Source organism: Emys orbicularis, chromosome 18, assembly GCF_028017835.1.
Source record: "Emys orbicularis isolate rEmyOrb1 chromosome 18, rEmyOrb1.hap1, whole genome shotgun sequence".
In the NCBI taxonomy this organism is placed as follows: domain Eukaryota; kingdom Metazoa; phylum Chordata; order Testudines; family Emydidae; genus Emys; species Emys orbicularis.
Window position 1 is genome coordinate 3913418 of NC_088700.1, and position 27303 is coordinate 3940720.

General features: G+C 40.4%; 1 protein-coding gene across 1 annotated transcript in view; it reads left to right on the forward strand.

The window, feature by feature from the left end:
- The window catches only part of DENND1A (DENN domain containing 1A), a 217743-nt gene that overhangs the window by 86148 nt on the left and 104292 nt on the right, over window positions 1–27303 (forward strand). Inside the window, exons 8-9 of the mRNA XM_065418676.1 lie at window positions 9360–9405; window positions 25653–25754. Of these exons, the coding sequence (XP_065274748.1) occupies window positions 9360–9405; window positions 25653–25754 (148 nt within the window). The remainder of the gene's footprint in view (window positions 1–9359; window positions 9406–25652; window positions 25755–27303) is intronic.

A 27303-nucleotide genomic window follows, 5' to 3' on the forward strand; every position in this document is an offset into this window, starting at 1 on the left:
TAATTTGCATCAAGTAAATAAAAGTTTTGGGCCAGTTTCTGCCACCCTTCAGTGGATAGTTCCTTGGGAAATCAGTGGGACTGCTTGCAGAGTAAGGTTCTACGCAGCGTGAGTAAGGGTGCAGAATAAGACTATGTTTATACCTCAGGTAGGACACGAATAGAGTAAGTATGATCTGTGACTTGTGATGGTAACTACCCATTTCCTTAGAATAATCGAGCAAAGTTGCACAAATCCCTAGGGAGCTGTAAATTATGTATCTTCTTGATGTCAGTCGTTTTTAAATTTCATTTTGTCTTGAATGGCAGTATTTTTTTTTTAAATTAGCACTTAAGCAGAAATGTCCTTCTATTTCACCTGCCTCTCTTCCAATTAGTAGTTGCTCACCTCTTGGGAAAATAATTAAGGGGTCTCTAGTTAGCCGGAGGGAAGGAATTAAACAAATTGTAAAAATGCAGTTACAATGAATGGGCAATATGAAGCCATTAAATACACAATATCCATATTCATGCTTACGCATTGCTACTCTTATTATTTGATATTTACTCGTACAACTCATTTGATTATAAATAACCCTGTTCTCCTTGGGAAATGATACAGCAAACAGTGAATCAATGGCCAATCTTCTTTTTATGCCAAAAAAAGATCCAGGCATTCATATTGCTTAAGCAAAAAGTGTGGTTGGAATTAGTGCTTTGTTAATCTGGGACTTAATAGGTATTGGCTGCCACCAAACATCTTTGTGCAATTGGTATTCATGGCTGTGGGACTGGAAGAGCAGGATGTCCCACAGTAGGTGAAAACTGAAGTGTGAGAGAAACTGTCATGTGTCTGCATCATGTGACTTTCGCCCACATGCTTTGATGGTTGTATGTTCTATATCCACAACTAATGCCTGCTACTAAAGTTCACCACACACTTATGAGTAGGGTTGGTAGAATTAAATTTTTTGTATATAATTTTGATGGATAAGATCTATATTTATTAGCTTTTTTTCCATTTTAATTTATTTAATTTTTCAGAATAGGGTCATATACAGAAGTTTCTCATCTTCTCTCCCCCTCTGAACCCTCCACTTCTCTCAGTGATCTCATCCCATCTCCTTATCTCCCTTGTATCCGCTCTCATACCTCCTCTTACTGTTCTCCTTAACCTCTCTCTCTCTCCTCTGGCTTTCCCCCCTCATAATTAGGGCCCTAGCAAATTCACGGTCCATTTTGCTCAGTTTCACGGCCAGAGGGTTTTTTAATTGGTCAGTTTCACGTTTTCAGATGTTTACATCTGAAATTTCATGATGTTGTAAACCCAAAAGGTAACTGGAGGTGAGTCTGTTCTTCTCTCCTCCCTCTCTTTCCCCCCTCCCCCCCGAGCAGCTGTGCAGGTGAAGAGGAAGTCTTGTCCCTTCCCAGACTGGCTGGGGCACTCCCAGCAGCAGTGGGAGATGGAACCCACATCCACAAACCTCCTCCAACTGCTGCCCTGCCCCAGAGCTTCCTGTTGCAGGGGGAGGCACTCTGAGGTGGGTCTGATCTCCCCCTGAGAGTGAGAGCAGCCGTGCAGGGGAAGGACAAGTCCTGTCCCTCCACAGCCCAGCCAGGACTTGCAGCTAGGAGCCCCTTGGTGGGGCTCTCATAGTAGCATGGGGAAGATCAGATTTCATGGGGAAGGGTTTATTTCACGGTCCATGACACACCTTTCACAGTCGTGAAATTGGAAGGGCCTTACTCATAATACAAGCACGCTTTAGTCTCTCCTATCTTAAAAACAAAAAAAACAAACCAAAACCCCCTCATCCCTCACCCTGCTTGCCTCACCAACTACTGCCCCATATCCATTTAGTTTCTGAGCTCATTTGAACATGCTATTTACAGTCGGTCTGGAGTTCCTTTCCTCCAGTTCCATTTTAGACCCTCTCCAATCCAGCTTCCACCACTTGCACGCCACTGAAACCACTCTCGCCAAAGCTCAGAACCAGTAGTTCATCCTCATCCTCCTTGACCTGTCAGCTGTCTTTGATGCAGTCAGTTGTGCTATTTTGTCCTCTCTTTGCTTCCATATCTCTGTCATCTTCTGGTTCTTCTCCTGCTTTTCTAATGGCTCCTTCCGTGTGTCCTCCAGAGGATCCTCCTCATCCCCCTTGCAACTTTCTGTGCGGGTTCCACAGGGGTCTGTCCATTATTCCATTCTCTTCTCCCTCTACAACTTTTCTCTGAAATCGTATCTGCAGATACAAATTCAACTACAGCTTCTATGGTAAGGACTCAGGTCTACCTCTGTACTCAGACCTGTCTCCATCTGTCCAAATTCAAATCTCAGCTTCTCTCTCTGACATGTCCTCAGGGATGTCTGTCAGATTAAGCCCAGCATGGCTAAAAGAGAGCTCTTAACTGTGCCTGCCCCAGTCCCTCCACCTCACCAAGCCTTCCTTGCTGCTTGCTTTCTCAATCACTATGGACAACACCATCATGCTTCCTGAACTCAGGCCCATAACCTGGTCACTATCTTGGACTTAAACCTCTCTCTTGGGGTACGTCTTCACTTACATCCGGGTCCGGATGTAAGCAATCGGTTTTCTGAGTTCGATTTATCGCGTCTGGTTAAGACGCGATAAATCGATCCCGGATCGATCCCGGAAGTGCCCCGGATCGATCGCTGGTACTCCAGCTTGGCGAGCGGAGTACGCAGCATCGACGGGGGAGCCTTCCTGCCGCTTCTGGACCGCGGTAACTTCGGACTAAGGTACTTCGAATTCAGCTACGTTATTAACGTAGCTGAATTTGCGTACCTTAGTCCGAAGTGGGGGGGGGTTAGTGTAGACCAGGCCTAGGTCAGGGGTCGGCAGCCTTTCAGAAGTGATGTGCCGAGTCTTCATTCATTCACTCTGATTTAAGGTTTCGCGTGCCAGTAATACATTTTAACGTTTTTAGAAGTTCTCGTTCTATAAGTCTATAATATATAACTAAACTATTGTTGTATGTAAAGTAAATAAGGTTTTTAAAATGTTTAAGAAGCTTCATTTAAAATTAAATTAAAATGCAGAGCCCCCCGGACCAGTGGCCAGGACCCGGGCAGTCTGAGTGCCACTGAAAATCAGCTCGCGTGCCGCAGGTTGCCTACCCCTGCTCTAGGTCCTCACATCCAGTCTGAATCATGCCAATTATTTCTTCATAATATTTCTCACACACAGCTTTACTGTTCTATTCACACAGCTAAAATGCTTATCCAGGCTCTCATCATCTTGTGTCTTGATTACTGCAGCAGCCTTCTCTGGCCCTGACAAATGCAACCTGGCCTCATTCATATCCATTCAGAATGCTGCTGCAAAGATCATTTCCCTAGTCCAGGGTTTCTCAAACTTCATTGCACCACAACCCCCTTTGAACGATAAAAATTACTATGCGACCCTAGGAAGGGGACTGAAGCCTGAGCCATCCCAACCCCCTGGTGTGGGGGGAAGGGGCAAAGCCGAAGCCCAAGGGCTTCAGCCCCAGGCAGGGGGCCTGTAACCTGTGTCCTGATGCCCAGGGCTGAAGCCCTCGGGCTTTGGTCCCGGGCCCCAGCAAGTCTAAGCCAGCCCTGGCGACCCCATTAAAATGGGGTTGCGGCCCACAGTTTGAGAGCCGCTGTCCTAATCTGTTGTTTTGACCATGTTACCCCTCACTTTGAATCCCTCCACTGGCTCCGCCTTCTCTGTTGAATCAAACATAAGCTACTTATCTTTACATTCAAGGTTCTTCACGACCTGTCCCCATCCTACCTATCATCTCTCATTCGCTCTCGAGATCTTGACGTCTTTCTCCAATTGGCTCACTGTGCCAGCTTCCATCACTCACTTATTAAATTTTCAAACAAGCATCTTCGTGCCTTCTCCTGTGCTGCTCCACATACTAGAGAGGAACTCCCTGTAAACCTCTGCAAAACTAACACATTATCCTTCTTCAACCCCCCCCCCCCCCTTAAAACTCTTCTTTTCCATGACACTGTCTGCATCCCTCTGTTGTCTCTTGTCTTATAAGTAGCTTGTAAGCTCTTTGGGGCAAGGACTGTCTTTTTGCTTTGTGTTTGTACAGCGCCTGGTCCATAGCTTGGGCTCCTAAGCAGTACAGCAATACAAATAATAAATAATAACATATTACCTTTTAAATCTGATCACTATAACCCCTCGCCCTCACACTATAACATGTTTAAGTGCTATATTTCTTTTAAATTAGATCCCTCATATTAATAAATTGGTTAGGCAATCTATCACCTAGTTATTTAATTCCAAATTTCTTAGGCTATATCTGTTTTACAACTTCTTAGCATCTCACTTGTTGGCACCTGATTTCAGCAGTTCTGACATTCTTATTAAATATATTATTCTCCCTAGTCCATTTGTTGATTAACTGTGGAAGACTGAAAGATTGACATGATACTATTAATTAACTTTTTACAGATTTCAGTTTTAATATGATCTATGACAGGCTGTGCTTCTGGACACATTAATAAATGTCCAGTTTTCTGGAGTAGTGCACCCTTCCTGCTTCCTTTCATTACTTTAGCCAAAGTTCCACTAGATGAGACGTTTGCAGTCTTAAGACTTCCTGCCGAGGTTCAGACTTTGTATTTTTGACATTGAAGCTGTCGTGTTCTCGAAGCTACTTAATTAGAAACACATTCATTTGAGTGTATACTGGAGAAGGCTGGGACAGCACAGTTAGGCACACAGTGAAGTTGAGCATTTGTGCAGCTTGCAGCTAAACTGATGGTTTACACTTTGAGTATAAAATTGTTGGGTATTTCCTTGCCCCTGGAATGCGGTCATTAGAAAAGAAGCAGTATGTGTGAAGGAAATGTCTATTTCCTGCAATTAAAACATGCAAAATGACAAACAAATACTCTCCAATTTGACGTTTCCTATGTAAGCCTTGAACTTTAATGTGTACACTTGTAATATGGCAAAAGCTGCAACATACAAGAGTGGTTTCAAACACTACTGCTAACTTGTAGACCTCCCAGTGAAGCATGAACCCCAGAATTCTCATTGAGTGAGCTTCTGAGGTAGTAATCTCTCTGGTAAGTGGGAACTCACTTTAAGATACTGCATTGGGGCACAATGGGAAAAAACAGGAGTGTTCTTACTGCGGTCTCCAAAATTTATTGATGTGCAATATGCTACCTCATCACTTTAATGAGACCTAGAAGTTTTGTTGTAGGATACTGAAAATTCATATATAATGTCTCTTTAAAAGGTAATCAAAAATGCTGGTTGTGTACTGTCCAGGGCAGGGGCTGCCTCTCTATCCGTGTTACTATGGCACCCAGCACAATAGGGCAGCAATCCTGATGTGGCCTTTTGGTGCTAAACTATATGACAGATTGAGAAGATCGATATACAAATTAGTCAAACTATTTGTATAGTGGTGAGACAAAGCAGTAATGCATAGGATTTTAATAGCATCTTCAATTAATGCTTCCAACACTACATTTTTATGAGCTTCTGTCTACGCTTCATAAGAAGGCCCGATAGTGGTTATTTTAAACCAAGTCACTACAATTCCTTTCACTTTTATTTAAGATTAAAGGTGAACTAAACTTGTTAGTGAATCTACGAGAATTTAATATCCAAAATCAAATTAGTAGCATTTTACCCTCTTTTGGTGATAAAATAAGATGTTGTGCCTATGTTGTTGTAGCCATGTTGGTCCCAGGATATAAGACAGACAAGATGGTTGTAATAAGCCATAAATTCAGTGTCTTTATTAAGAGCATGATTTTTAGTGTCTAGCAAAGTTATGTATTTAAGCTTTCAGGCTTGTCTTTTGAAGGTGATGTGCAGGTTTCCTCTGAAGACAAGGACTGAGAGGTCAGATACGGAGTGATTGTTTTGTGAGATGTGTTCGCCCAGATATGGTGTTTGTCTTTTATATTTTTCTGTGTGAGTTCATTCAAGAGCACAGTGATTGTCTGGTTGCACCCACATGGTTGTTCTTGGGGCATTTAGCCCTGGATGAAGTACATTACATATTGTGATAGGCTTGTGTAGGACCCCTGGATCTTGAAAGGTGTGTTGTGAGGGGTATTGATCATTGTAGCAGTGGAGCTATATCTGTAGGTTTTGCATCTGTTATGGCAAGGAAGTGACATCTATTTTCTGAGCAAATGCAAGAAGCAAAACCGTATCTCTCTGACCACTATATATGACTCCAAATGTACTCCAATATGTACTCTCTACAGAAGGATTTCAGAAAAACTGAGGAACAATTTCCTGCACCTCACATGCTCCAGAAGGGACCACCTCATACTAGAAATCATCATACACCCACACCCTGGAAAGAAAAAATCAGGAAACCTACCTGGAGATCATGCAAGAAACCCAAAACAACTATCCAAAAAACCTGATGACAGCCATCCAACACAAATACAAAAAGGGGAATAAACTACAACTCCTCCTCAATCCACAGAACTTCTCCTCTAGGATAAACCATGGCACCAAGACCCACTACATGGACCCCAACACCATCAATTTATCAAGAGTACCCCTAACTGGAGCTGAATTATCCATATTCTCCAACGGACTGAGCTTCTGCCCCATCGCAGAACCTGATACCATACTAACATGTGGAGAACTAGAAGAATTCTTTCACCAACTCCATCTCAAAGAATTATTTCACAACCATGACTTCGCCACCCACAACTACCAGGTCTCCACCAACAGTCATCAGAAAAAAGCATGCCCTGACTGGACACCCCACAGTGGATGATACCACACATTTAAGAATTACATTGATTGCTTCAGGAAAAAAATTGACTGTGAAATCCTTAACAAACATCACATCCACCACCGTCTCTCCACTGCCGAGAGCACAGCTGTACAGTCCCTGAAATCCAAGCACCAAATAGTGACCAAACCATCAGACAGAGCAGTGGTGGGTGGCACCATCGTTGTTCTCAACCACAATGACTGCGTCAACGAGGCCAACTGACAACTCTCTGACTCCACCTGCTATAAAGAACTCAGAGACGACTCCACAGCCCAGTTCACCCAGGAATTTAAGGATATCTTCAAATCCTTCCCCAAACAACTCTAAAAGAAATTCTACAACTTCATCCCCCCATGAACCCATCCCAGGAATCTTCTACATGATTCCCAAGATACACAAATAAGGGAACCCAGGCAGACCCACCATTTCGGGCCATGGCACTCTAATTGAAGGAATATCAGGACTCATAATAGAAACCATCCTCAAACCAATCACCACACTAGAGTCAGCTTCCTCCAAGACATAACTGACTTCCTCCAAAAACGCTGCAATATTAACAGTCTTTCTAAGAATACTGTCCTTGTCACCATAAATGTCACCTCCCTATACACCAATATCCCTCACAATGACAGCATCACTGCCTGCCTCAAATATTTACAAGACAACAGACAAAACTCAGATATCCACCCCAAAAAAGTGTACAGTCAATAACAAACACTTTGTGGAAACTATGGGAAGAGCACTGGGTACTAGGATGGCTCCACAATATGCCAACCTCTTCATGGGCCACCTGGAGAAAAAATTCTGGACAAATGCACCATAAAACCAATGATATACCTGAGATACATCAATGATATTTTCATCCTCTGGACAGACGACCTAAACTGCCTCATAGATTTCCACTACAACTTTAACAACTATCACTTATCCATCAAACTGTCTCTAAAACACTCCCACACCAGCATCAACATCCTGGACACCAGGATCAGCTTCAACAATGGAACTCTACAGATAACTATAGACAAGAAACCCAGGATCACCACAGTTCACAGGTCCAGTAACCACCCAAACACACCAAGAAAGCTGTTATTTACAGCCAGGCCCTCAGATACCACAGAATATACTCCAAGAAGAAAGTCTGGGATACGCACCTCAACACACTTAAAACCGCCTTTACCAAACAAGGACATTCCACCAGAGACGTACATCACATCATGGAATGGGCCACCCAAATACCCCGACAGAACCTGCTTCAATACAGAAAAAAACCACTCTCACTGCACCCCCACCTTAGTTGCCACTTCCACCCTCCACTGGCAACTGTACAGCATATCATTAAACAATTATAACCCATACTCAATGGGGACTACATCCCAAATGAAATCTTTCCTGAATCTCCTATTCTGGCCTTCAAACAAGCCCCCAACCTCACCAGACTCATCAGAAGCAAGCTCCCCACAAACCAGGACACACCAACTCAAAGTGGCACCAGACCCTGCCATCATAACAGATGCAAAATCTGCAGACATATCTCCATTGGTACAGTGATCAGCACCCCTCCACAACACACCTTTCGAGATCCATGGATCTTACACATGCCTATTAGAGCGTGTGGTGTACCTCATCCAGTGCACTAAATGCCCCAACAACTACTTTGTGGGTGAAACCAGACAATTACAATGCTCTTGAATGAATTTATTCAGAAAATGGGTTTAAAAAGGCACTAAGTTCGTTATACCAATGGATGCTTAGGGCAAAATTCTGCACTTAGATATAGGTGTGTAACTCTCATCAGGCATACAGAACGTTAGCTCTTCGATGCATGCGCTAATTTACTCCATCTTTTGTACTGTGCTGAGCACATTTGTCAGCACTCAACAAACAGGCTGTTATAGGTCCATCAATGGCTATTAGCCAGGATGGGCAGGGATGGTGTCTCTAGCCGCTGTTTGCCAGAAGCTGGGAATGGGCAACAGGGGAGAATCACTTGGTGATTACCTGTTCTGTTCATTCTCTCTGGGGCATCTGGCATTGGCCACTATCGGAAGACCGGATACTGGGCTAGATGGATTGTTTTCTATAATATGGGAGTCTGTATCAGGATCTATTGAATTCAGCAATAAATAAATATTAAAATGCTCTCTTCTTGGCATGCATTGGCCAAAGGATCAAGAGCTTGTCCTAACTATTGGGTGATGTATATAAGTAATTTAACCACAGTGTTTCATATGGCCAAACCTCTTTAAATGACATTATTTGAAGAAGTGGAACCACAGATGTCCATGGTGTCATTCTGGATGTATTCATAATAAAATAATAATATGTTTGGTAGCTTCCCTCCTTTAACTGCTATTTTTTAGTAACGACAACTTCACCTTGCAAGCTGCAGTGGAAAATTATTAAATTAGAGACAGTGGCTTTCAAATTAAGAGATAAGACTTCAAAATAAAACTGACATTTTTCGGCTCAAATGGAATGTTGCATCTGGATTTCTATTTTTAAATAAAATTTAATCCTGTATCCCTGTTATCTATATTACAGCTGGCTTTTTTAAGTTTGTGTTTACAATCTCCAGCATTATCTGAATATAAATAAGCTGTTTGTTTCTCTTCACAGTGCCCCGATGCCCTACCTCATTGGAATACATTTAAGTTTAATGGAGGTAAGTCTCTCCCCTCGTCCCTCAGAGTAGTATGTATTTCTGTGATTTAGGCCCTACTCCTGCAAACACTTACACACATGCTTCAACATCTTTATTAATGATCTGGATGATGGGATGAATTGCACCCTCAGCAAGTTCGCAGATGACACTAAGGTGGGGGGGAGAGGTAGATACGCTGGAGGGTAAGGATAGGGTCCAGAGTGACCTAGACAAATTGGAGGATTGGGCCAAAAGAAATCTGATGAGGTTCAACAAGGACAAGGGCAGAGTCCTGCACTTAGGAAGGAAGAATCCCATGCACCGCTACAGGCTGGGGACCAACTGGCTAAGCAGCAGTTCTGCAGAAAAGAACCTGGGGATTACAGTGGAAGAAATATGAATCAGCCATATGCCCTTGTTGCCAAGAAGGCCAACGGCATATTGGGCTGTATTAGTAGGAGCATTGTCAGCAGATCAAGGGAAGTGATTATTCCCCCTCTATTCGGCATTGATGAGGCCACACCTGGAGTATTGTGTCCAGTTTTGGTCCCCCCACTACAGAAGGGATGTGGACAAATTGGAGAGAGTCCAGCAGAGGGCAACGGAAATTATTAGGGGGCTGGGGCACATGACTTAAGAGGAGAGGTTGAGGGAACTGGGGTTATTTAGTCTGCAGAAGAGAAGAGTGAGGGGGGATTTGATAGCAGCCTTCAACTACCTGAAGGGGGGTTCCAAAGAGGATGGAGCTCGGCTTTTCTCAGTGGTGGCAGATGACAGAACAAGAAGCAATGGTCTCAAGTTGCAGTGGGGGAGGTCTAGGTTGGATACTAGGAAACACTATTTCACTAAGCGGGCGGTGAAGCACGGGAATGGGTTTCCTAGGGAGGTGGTGGAATCTCCATCCTTAAGAGGTTGTTAAGGCCCGGCTTGACAAATCCCTGGCTGGGATGATTTAGTTGGTGTTGGTCCTGCTTTGTGCAGGGGATTGGACTAGATGACCTCCTGACATCTCTTCCAACCCTAATATTCTATGATTCTATGCTTAACTTTAAGCACGTGATTGAAACTAAACATGTGCCTCAATGTTTGCATCACGGGAGCCTAATTTCGTTGCTTGTACACTTCTGGCAAACTCACGAATACACTTTGGATACTATTTTCAACCCAGTGATCAGAGTCCAGCACATCTGTGTGTGTGAGAGACACACAAGACAGACAGACAGACATAGTGTGAACCCTGTTGTTTCATTTGACCAATTTACTACTATTGAATTTAACTCTATCAGAGTGGATCAGGCTTGATTTTTTTTTTAACAGCACTATTGACCATCTCTACTTTGCCATTTTTACGCTTTTATAGATTTGGTGATCATTAGTTTCTAATGCTCAAGATGATAGGTCCAGGAGCAGGGATCTTATCATCAATAAGAAAAACCTGGCCTTCTTGCAGGATTTAGGAACATGTAAAACAACTGGAAATAATCCCCAAGCACCATGGACTGTAATTTTCAAAAGAACCCATGGAAGCAAATCACCCAACTCCCACTTTTTTCAGTAGGGGGTGCAGAACCTGGGGCTCCTTTGAAAATCCTAACCGTAGGGTAATATTTTCAAAAGTGCCTAAATGTCACTTAAATAGTTTTAGAGAGATAAGGTGGATGGAAGTAATGTCTTTTATTGAACAGAAGTTGGTGGAATAATAGATATTACTTTATCCACCTTGTCTCTGTAATATCCTGGGACCAACGCAGTTACAACTACACTGCATACTTAGATTGTTTTGAATATTTGTCCTTAGTCATTAGTACCGTTTAACAGGGCCAGTCTGAAAGCCATATGCAGTGGGAGTAGGGAAATATTGCTGCTTGGAAATCAGGGGAAGCTAAATACAGGTTAGCATTTTCAAGTTGGTAGCAGCGGCTGATGCTCAACATCTTCGACAATCAGTCCACTTAGGTACTTAACTTTAAACACCAGAGTTGAAAATTTGAGCTATTTTATGTACAATATCTTACAACATATAATCACTTAGTCATGCACCTCATAAAATAATGTGTAATACAAAAACATTTGGAACCTACATCAAAAACTGGTAACTTTGCCATACAGACATCTGTCTCTTTGGGGTATATGTCAGCAATAATCATCCAGGGTACTGTCCTGCTAAGAGGCTAAACCCCCAGACTATGCCATTATATACATTGTTCCAGTCATATTGTGCAAAAAAAGCTTCTGGGCAATTTTTCTGTGTTGCATTAAGCAGAAATAATGAGACAAATAGCATGACAAATGCTACATTTTAAGAATGTTTAATGTTCAAGCTGTTTGCTTGAAAGTAGCAAACTGTTATCTGTGCTCTGAACTCAGTTTCCCCAATTGATAAACAACTTGAAATAAGAACGGCCATACTGGGTGAGACCAAAGCTCCATCTAGCCCAGTATCCTGTCTTTCGACAGTGGCCAGTGCCCCAGAGGGAATGAACAGAACAGGGATTCATCAAGTCATCCATCCACTTTCGCTCATTCCCGGATTCTGACAAACAGAGGCTAGGGACACTATCCCGGCAAATAGCCATTGATGGATCTATCCTCCATGAATTTATCTAGTTCTTTTTTAAACCCTGTTATAGTCTTGGCCTTCACAACATCCTCTGGCAAGAAGTTCCACAGGTTGACTGCGCATTGTGTGAAAAAATACTTCCTTTTGTTTGTATTAAACCTGCTGCCTATTAATTTCATTTGGTGGCCCCTAGTTCTTGTGCTATGAGAAGGAGTAAATAACTCTTCCTTATTTAATTTCTCCACACCAGTCATGATTTTATAGACCTCTATCATATCGCCCCCAGTCATCTCTTTTCCAAGCTGAAAAGTCCCAGTCTTATTAATCTCTCCTCATATGGCAGCCGTTCCGTACCCCTAATCTTTTTATTGCCCTTTTCTGAACCTTTTCCAAGTCCAATATATCTTTTTTGAGATGGGGTGACCACATCTGCACACAGTATTCAAGTTGTGGGCGTACCATGGATTTATATAGAGGCAATATGATATTTTGTGTCTTATTATCTATCCCTTCCTTAATGATTCCCAACACGCTGTTTGCTTTTTTGACTGCCACTGAACATCGAGTGGATGTTTTCAGAGAACTATCCACAAATCACTCCAAGATCTCTTTCTTGAGTGGTAACAGCTAATTTAGACTCCATTATTTTATATATATATATATATATATATATATATATATATATATATAGTTGGGATTATGTTTTCCAATGTGCATTACTTTGCATTTATCAACATTGAATTTCATCTGTCATTTTGTTGCCCAGTCACCCAGTTTTGAGAGATCCTTTTGTAGCTCTTCGCAGTCTGCCTAGGACTTAACTATCTTGAGTAGTTTTTGTATCATCTGCAAATTTTGCCACCTCGCTGTTTACCCCTTTTTTCCAGATCATTTATGAATATGTGAAATAGGACTGGGACCAGTACAGACCCCTGGGGGACACCACTATTTACCTCTCTCCATTCTGAAAACTGACCACTTATTCCTACCCTTTGTTTCCTATCTTTTAACCAGTTACCAATCCATGAGAGAACCTTCCCTCTTATCCCATGACTGCTTACTTTGCTTAAGAGCCTTTGGTGAGGGACTTTGTCAAAGGCTTTCTGAAAATCTAAATACACTATATCCACTGGATCCGCCTTGTCCACATGCTTGTTGACACCCTCAAAGAATTCTAGTAGATTGGTGAGGCATAATTTCCCTTTACAAAAAACATGTTGACTATTCCCCAACAAATTACGTTCATCTATGTGTCTGACAATTTTGTTCTTTACTATAGTTTCAACCGGTTTGCCCGGTACTGAAGTCAGGCTTACCGGCCTGTAGTTGCCGGGGTCTCCTCTGGAGCCCTTTTTAAAAATTGGCTTCACATTAGCTACCCTCCAGTCATTTGGTACAGAAGCTGATTTAAATGATAGGTTACAGACAACAGTTAGCAGTCCTGCAGTTTCACATTTGAGTTCCTTCAGAACTCTTGGGTGAATACCATCTAAATTGAGAATCTAAACCAGTGAGTTTGGTCACTGGTTTACTAGGGGACTGTTTTTATTTTGTTTTGTGTCTTTACAGTGGTAAGATGCAGTACTGTACCTTTTTAAATTGAAAATATTTAAGCTTTGTAGGGATATTTGTACTGTATTCTGCTGTTTTTGGCTACCAGTTGGTTAGATATTATTAACACACTATGCAGCACTGTTAAGGGGATGATTATGTTGTTCTTAGTTTGGCCTGTGCCACTATCCAGTGTGGTGTAAAACTATACACAACAGTACATTCATGATTTTAATAGATACTAAACTTAATATGCTTGAAATATAGTTTGGGGGACTTAATTCTAAACCCCACAAGTACAAATAATACATGAATTATTGTGTTAAAACCTCTTTTTAGATAAGATCTGCACTTCAACTCTTGTCCCATATGTAATCACTCTTGGGATATGGGAACTTACATCAAACTGAGTGTGGTGAGCCCTTTCCTACAGGAGGTTAACAAGTTTGTATCCTGCACAGTAGGCGAGCAGGAATTGGCAATGAGCCAGCGTGGTCTGGTGGACTGAGCATGTGGCTGGAAACCAAGAACTCAGGAGTTCAGATCCTAGCTCATTAAGCAAGTCACTTCATCTCTATGTCTTACTTTTCCCATCTTTAAGATGGGGATAATAAATTTGTGTTGTGAAGTTAATATGTGCACAGTGATTTAAAGACAAACCGTGCTATGCAGGCACTAAGTATCCTTGAACTTACTACATCAGAGCCTTTAATTGTCAATTCTTTCCCTCCTCCCCCAATTACAAAGATGGAATCACCTCTCCAAAGCCATTTTTGTGAGTCTGAAAACTTTCCATGTAAATGTTGTGTTTCTGTTGTAGTTCATAGACTCTTCCTTGTTTCTAGAGAAGATTTATTAACTCTGTTCTCTTACAGTTTTGCGGTAGCTCTAGTGGGAAAGGGATTGTACTATAGGCTTTCTTGTTAATTCATGTGTCTGTGTCTTTTCCAAGAATGGTCAAGGCTAAGGAGGGATAAAATGATACAAAGAATGGATCAATGGGAGAATGGGAAGGTTCAAATTCAGGCCCAGTATCCAAATGTCCAGAATGCGAGAAATGGGACTCACCCACCAAGTTTGGATATGGACTTTTCTAAATTTCAAGGACATTCAGATCTAGTGTCTCAGGGGCCATCTGCATTGCACACTGCAGTCTTAGGAAAGGCAATCTGTTTTTTTCCTTTTCTGGTAGAGATGATCGTGTGTCACTAAAGAACATATGATTTGATACTTTTGGTCAACTGGAACAATGTTCTCCCTCTTGTCATTATTCTTCTTCCTATGTAGCCTTTCTTCCTGAGAAGACAGACAGTATGTGCAAATGCTTGTTTCTTCCTGGCTTCATATTGCAACAAATATTACGTTGACTGACCAAATCAGAGTAGTTTGGTGTTAAGGTGAAAATTGATTTGTTTGCCTTATCTGTGCAAATGTGATTTACACTCTAGATTTATGAGACAGTGGGTTTCAGATAATACATCCTCAGGCACTTAGATGCTAAAGTGTTAGAGCCATGTAAATATCTAGATAGATAACCTAGCATCCATTGTTCTCTGCTTTTTTTGTATAGCACAAGAACTTTTCTGCCTCATACCAGTGTCAGACATTTACCTTACTTTGGCTTTTTAAAATATTATTCTCTACTTTAAAAAAATAATTCAATCCCAACATTTTTTGATTGATTCATTTAGCCCTGGGGTGAATAAAGAAGAGGTAATATTAACTACCTGCATATTGGAAGTTCCTTCCTCAAAATGCCTTTGCACATCTGACTAGCACCACTTTTCCCCAGATTGTGTTTATGCCTCATCCCAACCTTCCTGTCCTACAGTCCTTCCAAACACCATCTCAGACGGCCCAAAATAGAAAAAGCTCTTGGGTAAGCTGTATGGGTAAACCTAGCGTTTAGCAGTGTGTATCCAGTATGGTTTTTTGATAAACCATAGCTTCTGGAACACAGACACATTGGTGAAGTGTTGCTATTCAAAGTCCCATGTAAAATTAAAAACAAATAAACAAACAAAACTCCTGTCCTTCCTCTGCACTAAAAGATCCATTTTTTGTGTCTTGGATATCTTTGCCTTTGCCATTTAAAAAAAATAATCCACCAGGGGCTATTTGATCTAATATTTACTAGTGAGTAAACCATAATTTGTCTGCACCCTGGCACAGGAAAATAGGCTTTTGTCAAATTAGCTAGATTATTACTGTAGTTTTACTGTAGTTTACCTGTTAGCCTGTTTCTAATGCTGAAAGCTTGTTACTTTTTTTGTACATAGAAAAATATATTGAATCTTACAACCATGTTAGAGTAATATTTTAGCATCAGAGGATTCACTCATGTTCTTAACAGTTGTGTATTGTTTAAGATCTGCTATTTGACAATGTTTCAATAGTAAAATAATATTAAAGTATATTTAAAAGGATATTCTAATTGTCCAATATATAGATCAGTAGAAAATGTTTAATTAAATTAATATATAAATTACAGCCTAGGTGTCTTTCAAAGTGCTTGACACACACTAAGATTCTTGTTCCAGGATGAGAAGAGCTTAAGGCCCCTGATCCTTTAGTCAGATCCAGGCAGGTGGGACCCTTGTGCCTATACGGAGTCCCATGGAAGAAATTGGGGTTCCCCATGTACTCAAATTTCTGCCACAGACAGCTTAAATTCCAGGATCAGGGCATTCCTACATACATTTTTCCAAATTGTGTTTTTAGTGGGAGCCTAAATATGGAAACATCTCTATGGAGAAAAAAGTAGCTAAAGCGTGGTTAACTGGGAGATAAGAAGTGAATAATTTATTAGCTTTGTCTTTAGGGTCTTTTCTTTAGAAATCATGACTCTGGTGCTACAGTTCTCAAAATGGTTTCCTCTAAAAGGAATTATTGGAATAATGTAAAGACTTTTTTTTTTTCTTTAACATACGCCCTCTTTTCTATTCCCACAGACATTTCCAAACAATTGTGCACCTCAGATTTGGCTTTGAGTTTCTGGTGTGGCATGGGGTCTATATAGAGGCAGCAGCTATGTTAATGAAAAATGACAATTTTTTCTGATGATTAAAATATCAAATGTATCCATTGACTGTTAAGTCTAATTTGGTGTGACTGAAATGTTCTCTAGTGAGATAAGATAATCTCCTATTATAGGTCAGAGGGCACCAGCTGATTTATGAGGGAAAATCCTGGTAGAAAATATGGAACTGTGTGGTGCTCTTATTTTTCAGTCATTCTATCATCACCTAGTTAGTCATTCTATATAAGATTTCCATTTAGCAATCCATAAAGTGACTTCAAAGAAGACTAAAAGTTTATAAGCTGTTATATAAGCACGGCTTGGACTATTACATGAATAATGGGGCACACTTATGGTACTAATCGAATTCATATTAGATAAAGATAAGTATTTAGTACTGATAAATAGTAGTGAGATAAGATAATGAAACCATCCTACCCCTATATTAAACGTTATTTCAGAGTACACATTATTTTAAGTTAATCTTTGTGTATGAGCAGTGCTAAACTTAGTTGGCAACCTCTCTATGTTTTGTCATAGTAAGTGATTGGTTCAGCAACTGTTTTTGTAGCTGAAACTATTAGTGTGATGGTGCTGATTGAAGAGGAATGCCCTTGACCTAGTAGGATATCTATTGGGATTTAAGCACATGTGGTTTTGTTTAACTGTTTTGGGATATTCCTTTGTAGCTGTCAGATATTCAATTGTTGACAGTACAGTCTTCCATTCAGCGCTTACCACACTCATAGCCATTGTGTAAATATGCAATAATGCACGCCACTGTGATGCTGGATTCAGGGCATGAAACTATCATCCCAGCCTTGTATAAAGAAAGGACATAGTATACTTTTAAGAAACCCTCATTGCTCAGGCATTCTTTATCTATGGCTACAAATATATTTTAGATCAGTCAAATTCATGAAATGTTTTTGTATACAAAATATTACAATCAAATATGTCAGCAAGGAAAATGTTTCTCTCTTTTATTGTACCTAAGCATGAGGAACAGTTACCAAGATCAAAATCCAGTATCTGCATATTGTATCTGCATATCCTGTGACAACTATGTCTACTGCCGCTGAAATTTTGTTTTTCTCAGTGGCAGCAGACATAGTTGTCATAGGATAACTTTCAGGTTCTTCTTTAGTCTGGTTGGACACAGTAAGTATCTGATAAGAGTTGTATAAATAGTCTCTGGACCGTCCCTATGTACCCAGTTTTTAGTTGCACTCACCTACCCATTCTGTAAGTACCTATGAATTCTTTGCCATTAGCCATTGAGGTTTTTCAGTAGTAGTGATGATTGTGTATTTTTGCATTTGTATCATTAGGTGGGATAATCTTTAGTGCTTCTTAAAGGGTTTAACTTGTGAACTTGATAAGTGTATTATCAAGCTGTGGCTTTTTTACAAATAACTCTGGAAATAGTTTCCAAATTTTATGATAAGGAAATAGCAAACACGTGGGAACATGAAAAGACATTCTTTAATTCAAGACTTAAAGAAATAAAATATCTGCAAATCCAAAAATTGGCTATATTGCCTGGAAAGCATTGATGTTTATTGTTTTAGAGGCAGAGATGAAATACACCCTAAATCAGTTCTCAAACTTCATTGCACTGCGACCCGCTTCTGACAACAAAAATTACTACATAACCCCAGGAAGGAGGACCCAAGCCTGAACCCAGCCAAGCCCCACCGCCCCAGGCAGGGGTCCAAAGCCAAAGCCCCAAGGATTCAGCCCCAGGCATGAGGCCTGTAACCTGAGCCTTGCTGCCCAGGGCTTCAGCTTTGGCCCCAGGCGGTGGGGCTCGGGCTTCAGCCCCGGGCCCCAGTAAGTCTAAGCCAGATTTGGTGACTCCATTAAAACGGGGTCCCGACCCACAGTTTGAGAACCACTGACCTAAATGCATGAAAAATTATTTTTAAAATGGTCTATCATTGAAAAATGACTTTGGATTTAAAAAGGGATTCTGGATATGTTGTTATATGATGTTTTTAGAAGAGATCTTTATTAATTTCAGCCCTGAAAAACTTTTCAGTAACTGCAGCAAGAAGCCTTTTCCTGTGTTGCCCAATAGTATTGGATCACATCAGCACTAGTGATTTTTGTCATTCAGTTAGCAGCAGCTGCTTGTGATAAGGATCTTGAGAATCACCTGTGTAGGATCAGGGCTACTGCACATCAAGGTTAGGAGATTGGCGGAAGAGTGGAAGATGCACAGGAGGGGGTAGTAGGCCACCTGCTGTGCCAGGATCAAAGGGTTGAAAGGTCAAAGGGTACATTTAGCTTAACCATATCTGCCTGTTGAATAGCTATTTCAGATTGTAAATCTAAGGCTGATTTCATTAAGTCCTTCTGGCTGCTGTTGGGGCATGAAATAATAAAATTTTATATCCGTTGCTTTTCCTGCTTCTGGTAGCCAGATTGACACATTGTTGTCTGCAGTATTGTGGTGTTCTTAGGTAAATAAACTGTAAACATTAATTGTCAGTCATTTAGACAAGTCATAAAGCAAACAGATATTAGACAATTGTTGTGAATGATATTTTGCATTCTAAGAAAGTATATAAAATTATGATAGAAAAATGTATTTTTGTTTGGTAAACTTTTTGAACATTTGTTTTTTTAGTAAGAAAATATGTTTTCTGTCTCATATCTCCCACCTCAGTATTTGTAATATGCCCATCTCCTTTGTATTGGATCATGAAGAGCCACTATAAAGTTAAATTTGTCTCAAAATTTAAATTGTTAAAAAAAAGCTAAAAATCCTAAGACCGAGAGAGGTGATTTTTTTTAAATCTAGTGACAATAGTTCATCTTATACAAATAGAAATTTTTATTTGAAACTCAAATGTAGTCGTAAGCATCTGAAAATGAAACAAACTACAAACATAAGTGTAACTGAGTACATTGTTCAAGTGGTAGGAAAGGCAAAAAGTAAACAAAGAGCATAAATAGTGAAACATAAACTTGATTTAATATTTTCTTTCACATTTAATAACATAAGCTGTTGTTAGTAATGGTGAAGAAGTTTGTTTACAACGTGATTAATTATTGCATCTTTGCCTCACTCAGGCTCTCTTGCCTTTTTTATGCTTCTCTGTTGAATATAGTTTCTCAGTGTTTTTGCAAACTTTTACATAAAATAATTTAATGATCTCAAGTGTTCAGATGCTCATGAGCAGGACAAATCACACTAACTGCTGCTTATTTACTGGCCTGGTGTTTAAGGCCCCCTGGAGTTTGTTTCAGAAGTTAAGAGATTTTCACAGTAAAGGTGCCATTTCTGAAATTTAAAGTGCTCTTTTCACCAGGAGATAAGTTCACTCTGATTAAGTCAGTAATTCTTACTAAGCCATGTTTATGGAGGCCATAAACAATGGGTTCAGTGTGCTTGTTAAACTGGGTTTCCATACCTCTCCACTCTTTAAAAAGTGGCATTTAAAATAAAAGGCAGGTGGAGATGTTAGTCTGACTTGCCGTATTTTATTATGAATGAATGATGGCTACCAGGAATTAAGTGAAAAGAGGGGGGAACCCCTCCTTTTTATGAGCAGATGACCTATATCTTCACTGGAGTGTTTTAAATCAACACATGCTCAAAGTCTATAGGAAAATTAGACAAATGCAAACTAATGCACAAATTGTCTAATATACTATGACTGTGTGTGCTGCAGAGTTTATACAAAAAGAACAGGAGTACTTGTGGCACCTTAGAGACTAACAAATTTATTTGAGCATAAGCTTTCATGGGCTAAAACCTACTTCATTGGATGCATGCAGTGGAAAATACAGTAGGAAGATATATACGCACACACACAGAGAACATGAAAAAATGGGTGTTGCCATACCCACTATAACAAGAGTAATTAATTAAGGTGAGAGCAGTAAAGAGTTCTGTGGCACCTTATAGACTAACAGACGTATAGGAGCATGAGCATGCATGCATCCGAAGAAGTGGGTATTCACCCACGAAAGCTCATGCTCCTATACGTGTTAGTCTATAAGGTGCCACAGGACTCTTGGCTGCTTTTACAGATCCAGACTAACACGGCTACCCCTCTGATAATTAAGGTGAGCTATTAGGTGAGCTATTATCAGCAGGAGAAAAAAAACTTTTGTAGTAATAATCAGGATGGCCCATTTCCAACAGTTGACAGCTATTACAGCTATGTACAGCTATTTCTAGTCATATTTTCCTCTTATTCTCTGTACTCTTTGTAAAATACTGACTTAATACATCTACTTTATTTTATTAAGCATGCAGTGCATTGTTTCCAATATTTTGTTTAGCTAGTTAGGTGGCTGTGATAAATAGAATATTATTCTTTGTGATTTACTGATAATGCATTTGGTATTAGGGTGTGGGGATGGAGAATCAATGAGAATATTAATAAATTGTAGCTAGTTGTACCTTTTGGAACTTGGTGCATTTAATGTGAAAAGCAGATTTGCAAGTTGGGGGTGTTTGAGAGCTGTCACATGAGAAGTGGCTTTGATTCCCAGACTCTGTCTCTTGCCCCCTGGGCTGAAGGATGCCACTATTAGAAGAGAACTACTCACATCATTCTGCAGCAACCCCATACCTCAATCCAGAAGTGAAGGTACCCAAAGAGTTGTAACCTATCTTCCTTGATAAAGACATTTGTTGAGAAAGGATGCTGCTTTACAGGACGCTGTGAGGGTCCCAGAGCCTGGGCTAACGTCTACATTGCAGTTTTATAGCCCCACTGCCTGGGCCCTGCAAGCCCAAGTCAGCTGACACGGGCCAGTGATGGGTGTATGATTCCAAATGTAGACATACCCATAGATTCTTCATCCAAGTTACAGAAAAACCCACTGACAAGTTCAAATTTGTATCTGTAGGTCACTGCTGCTGCTCCTGTAATAATCAAGAGGGAGGTATAATCCCTTCTGTCTTGTCCTTCTGGTGCTCAATTTTGAAAAGCTTCTGGCTTTGGTTAAGCACATTGCTAATGATTTTTTGTTGGAGCTTTCAAGAGTCCTCTGAGTATAACTGAGATTTTTAATTTTCTGAAGCAGGAAGGAGCAAATCAGTTTGTCTGCTGCTTCCTGACTCCTAGAAGAAGCAAGACTCCTGGGTTACCTTAGAGTTTATCAGATGTAAGCCAACTGAGTGACCTTTTGGTTCCTGAGAGTGGGGAGGGAAGTATCTTGCTTTTCATGAAGGACTTGTGCTCCTTTTGTAAGAAAAGAATTATATGGAATAGTCTTCCAAATAGCCAAAAATTTTCGCAAAAAAAACAACAACAACAACAAAAAACTCCAAGTTGGGTTCTGTGCATAAGACAGTGACTTATTTATAGTGTGTGGTAATTAAATGGATCATGTGAGAGTTTTAGCTATAATTTGGCATTGACCACAGCAGCCATTTAGCCTTAAATATACCATTTAAGGCCAGGAATTTCAGAAAGAGAAGCTTAACTTTAGGGTTCAAAGTGCAGACTTAGGCACCTAAGGGTATATGTATACTGCAAAAAAAAAAAAAAAAAAAAAGATGAAGTCATATACCTGTAGCAGCGAGTGTCAGAACCTAGGTCAGGTGACTCAGGCTCACACCATGGGACTAAATATAGCAGTGTAGACATTCCCGCTCAGGCTGGAGCCCACACTTTGACAAGTGGAGAGGGGGGAAGGTCTCCGAGACTAGGGTCCAGCGCAAGTGGGAACATCATTTGACTCAGGCTCTGAGACTCTCTGCCAGGCAGGAAGGATTACCGTGTAGATGTACCCTAAATAAGTAGCTTTATTGATTGATTAATTGATTGTAAGTACCTAACCACTGCTCTTGAAGTTGGTTGGCTCTGCTGGGTGTGCAGTACCTTTGAAAGCTGAGGCTGCTTATTTAGGTGCCTAAGGCTACCTGTTGTAACCTAACTTTAGGTTCCCATTTTTTAAAACTTTGATCTAAATTTTTCTTGTGCTTTCTCTCATGTATTTCTTTTTGCTGACACACATTTAGTTCCCTAGCCTCCCTTTTTTAACATCCCTTTCCCCACAAATGGTTGGTTAGAGACCTGTTCTTGCTACCTAGAGGGATTGTGCATAAATGACCTAATTAATTGGCTTAGGAGACTGCTCTATATGGTTGGAGGGTGTGAGATTAAAAGGGATTTCTATAGCAGACTTTAAAAGCAGCCAGTTTGTTTATTCAAAAGAGTGGCACTATTGGGGGAGATAGTTTACCATTTTATTGGAAAATTTTCTTTATCACCATACTTCATAGTTCCTTTTTGTGTGTATGTGAATTTAGTGTTAATGGTTCCAACTGTCCGGCATTGTCCTTTCAGGTCCAGGGCCTGTTTACTCCATATCAGAGCCTCTTCACCAATCTCTAGCTACAAAACCACTGCTGTTCCAGAACTAGCTTTCTCATGCTTAGAAATTGCCTGTCACATGTACCATTGTGGTTTGATGCCCTCCAGGATGATACCATCAGCCCTCTTTTTTTTTTGTAGTTGAATCCAGTGGGTAGTCTCTGGCTTGGTGGCCTATCTACAGTATCTCACCCACTATAACACCAGTATCTGAACTCTGACCATTTGAATATTGAGTATCAACCATCTGTAAACCATCTTATTAGTTGCTTCTTGGTGTCTGTTAGTTTGAAGCTGTGCAGTTGACTAGACACTGTCACCCTTTAACAGGCACATTCTTTTCTTTCCTTACCACTTGGAGGGCAGAAGTTGCATTGTCCTGAGATAACATATCAATGAATTGCCAGACTCTCTCCTAGTATTAAAAAAACTGCAATGAATTTCTCCACCTATGTTTTGAACAGACTGTTCATTATGTGTTCTCCTTTCTCACTTCCTCTCGCCATCAATACTTTTTCTCATTCCATCTTTACCTTACAGGCCAGGTTTGTGATGGAATACGTTCTTGACTCTGTCCAAGTTGCTAATGTATTTAAGTGTCAGTCCATATCTTCCTGATCTGGAAACATTTTGGATTCTATGTTTTCTTTTCAGAAGATCTTGTATTGTTGGATGTGTGCTTCACAGGAACTCACATTTCTAGGTCCCTGTAGAAATGTAGTGTACATAGATCAGATTTCATAAGAGGATGTTTCAAAATAAATAACATTGTGGGTTGAGATTACTATTAATTTTTCTCATCCAGCTGTCTGAATACGTCATTAGAACATGCTCAGGACCATTACCTTGCTTCTTTGGCTGGTGGCAGCCTGGGTAGATGTAGAGAGAAGATCAAACTGAAGATCTGCTGAATAGATAGATAAATATGGTACTTGGATATTCCACTTACTTATATGTGAATTTAAAAACTATATGTAGATACAGTTCCCAGGTTGGATGGAAAAATTGATTGTTAAGGGAATATTTAAATTCCATTATTGAAACCACCAGCAGAGCAGTTAATGTTGCTTAAGAGGGGAAATGAAATCTGGCAGTCTTCTGCTTCTTGGGTACTTAAACAGCAAAAGCTACCAAGGGCTATTCTTTTCAAAAAGAGGCTATGCTTTTCTTCTATTGTGTATCTGTGTACCATTGTAGGAAATGTAAACTTAAACACTCAGCAATCAATGCTTTGACTTGGGGATTGGGAACGGAGTCAAAAACCTCATTCCAGCTGACCACTGAGAAGAGGGTGTGTGCATTTGGGCTTATACTGTAGAACTTTTTTGCCCATGTGTACAAACAGAAAGATGGAAAGATTCTTGTTCCAGGAACAACATTCCAAATCTGTATCATTTCCATCCCTTTGTAATGGTTCTCTCATATGCTCATTTCCAGAAACCCTTCTGCTCCTCTGTGTTTGGTCCAGAAGACTTACAATTTCTAACTGAGTTCTGTAGCCCACAAAGTTCTTCCTCTAAAACTCTAGCTAGGCCTTTGAAATGAAAAACCCAGTAAAATTTCTAAAAGGTTCAAAGGTCAGTCTTAGACTTAAATTTCCTAATCAGTTATCAATTTTTTCCATGCTAGACATTCACTTTCTTAGCAAATAAGTTTAGCCAAATATGTGTGGCCATGTAGTCTGTCTGTTTTGCCTTACGAAGATTGGTTTTAGATTTGCGCATCAGTTTGCTGTGGAGTTTGCTGCTCTTAGGGTATGTCTGCACAGTCGATGTTATAACGTGGCTGTGTAGTCACGTTAGGCTGTGTAGAGCTCTCCCAGCACTGTAATAAAACCACCTCCACGAGGCGAATAGCTACCAGCACTGGGAGTGCGGCTCCCAGCGCTGTGGCACTATCTACACTGCCACTTTACAGCGCTGAAACTTGCATCACTCGGGGAGGGGGGGTTCACACCCCTGAGTGAAGAAAGTTTCAGCCTTGTAAGTGGCAGTGTAGACAAGGCCTTAGACAACATATTATATGGGTAGCCACCCAAAAGAAATAACAGGAAGAGGGATTTTTCTTAAAGCCTTGTGAGTGGGGAGGCCTGTGTTAGAATCCTGGAAGTATTTTGTAATCTTTTGTGGTGTCCTGGAAATCCTAGAATTAAGGAAGAAAAGAATTCTAGCTTCCCTTTCACTCAGTTTATCTTTAACACTGTCCATTTTGCTAAAATGTAATCTCATTTGTGAATGAGGAAGTGTTGGAAGTGCTAAGGCGAAGCCAGAGATGGTAAAGCGGATCCAAGGTTGGCCTTACTAGCACTTCAGCAACTGGAAGAGCCAACTTTCTGTTTGCTATTTAAACAAAATACTGAATTTTAAAAAAATTACTTATTTTGAGTCTCGATGCAGCTAGAAGTTGTGCTTTGAATCAGGATTGAAGGGGGAAACAAGAAGTAAATGAATGTTAGAAAAGCTTGAAATACCTCCTTGGTTGAATGATCTAGAAGGATATTATGATTCCTCCAGAAATCCCAGTACACAGGATGCTAAGAAACTTCTTTCTGCAGGTTAAGGATTTAATGAGAAGAAATGGAAAAACAAAACCAACAAATGTTAAACAACAAACACCGCGTGTATGCGCGCGCACGCACACACACACACACACACAGAGTGAGGAATAGGAGGAAACCACTTGCTTCTTTTAAAGTGTTTGGGGAATAGTGTAGTTAGCAGAATGTTATGATTGAAGTTCCTTATGGATAAGATTTGACTTCCCTCCCTCTCCTTTTCTGACTTTGGTATTTTTTTAGAAAGTTAGAAATATGGCCCTGGAAGATGTGGTGATTCTTAATGTTGATACCAACACATTGGAAACTCCTTTTGATGATCTACAGAGCCTTCCCAATGATGTGGTATGTATAAATTGTTTGGATATTTTAAGCTACTGCATTACTAGAAATAGCAATCCTTTTTATCTGTTTAGTTTCTAACATGTGTCTGATGATGGTGCCAAAGCCCCCATGTGTTCTGTTAAGTGAACTGCTTACCCTGTCTTTATCTTTTTTGCCTGACAGAATTTAGCAATCTTTGAGGGATATGGAACCCAATAGAACATCAGGAGGCTGAAACGTAGGTTGGTTTTTGCGCAACTCCTGAGTGACGGAGGCAAAGTTGACATTTGTGCTGGGAATGCTGCAACTTTGATTAAAATACCCAGTTAATATGTCAGATTCCAAGTCCTCTAAAAATTACAAAGTCTTGCAGGAAGAAAATATCTAATGTGAAACAAAACAAAAAAAACCCAAATTCAAGCAGTTTTTTGGGGTGGAGCAGAGTGCTGTGGAAAGAGGGAATTTCAAGCCATACTTATGTGGTAAAAGAGCAATAAAGGACTGACATTTATTTTTGGAGATACCTTAATGAATCTTTTCCCCTGGTTTCCTCCAACTGGATCTCTGAATTTCAATCAGTGTCCTATTTTTTTTTTTTAAACATAATTTTGAAATCAGGTCACTCGCTTCATAATCAATTACTAAGGGCTTGTCTCCACTTACCGTGGATTGACACTGCGACGATCAATCCACCAGGGGTCAATTTAGCAGGTCTAGTGAAGACCCGCTAAATCGACCACTGATTGCTCTCTCGTCGACTCTAGTACTCCACTGGATTGAGAAGCATAAGGTAAGTTGACGGGAGAGTTCCTCCCGTCGACCCAGCTTGGTGCAATAAGTCGACCTAAGGTACGTCGACTCCAGCTACATTATTCACGTAGCTGGAGTTGCGTAACTTAGGTCGACTTAGCCCCATAGTGTAGACCTGCCATAAGACTGTTTTGTGATAATAATTCTGAACTATTATTCCTATATGGAGGCCTCCTTTCTCTGTATTGGTGGTGTACTTTAGTTCCATTTAAAATGTTTAAACTAATTTTAATGGTGTAGCATAAATGTTTGGTTCTTTAACTGTACTGAGACAAAGATGTGCCCAATTTACGTTGCACTGTATTGATGCCACCTGATAGTAGAGTATCTTTATTAATGAAGCTAAAAGAGGAGATGAGTGGCAAAGTGTGTAGAGCAAGTGCACTAGAAGCTATGTCTAGTCCAGCTGGTGTCTTTTTGGGAGAAAACAGAAAAATCTGAGATTCTCTTACTAGTCACGCTCAAAATATTCAGTTGGCTATTAGGATCCATAATTTGTAAAGTGTGCTTCCTTTCACTTAATGACTTAAATAAAATCCTGTCTTAGTGTGCAGTTGAATATGAAATTGATGTGCAGAGTAGTTCAGAATGTAATCTGGTTCTTTTGTGGTTCGGAAGAAGTAAACTCAAGTAAGGATTTCTCTGTAGCCTTTCAATATTAGGGCAGCGATAGATCCAGCGGGGGTTGATTTATCGTGTCTAGTGTAGACACGATAAATCGACTGCCGAGCGCTCTCCCGTCGACTCCGGTACTCCACCA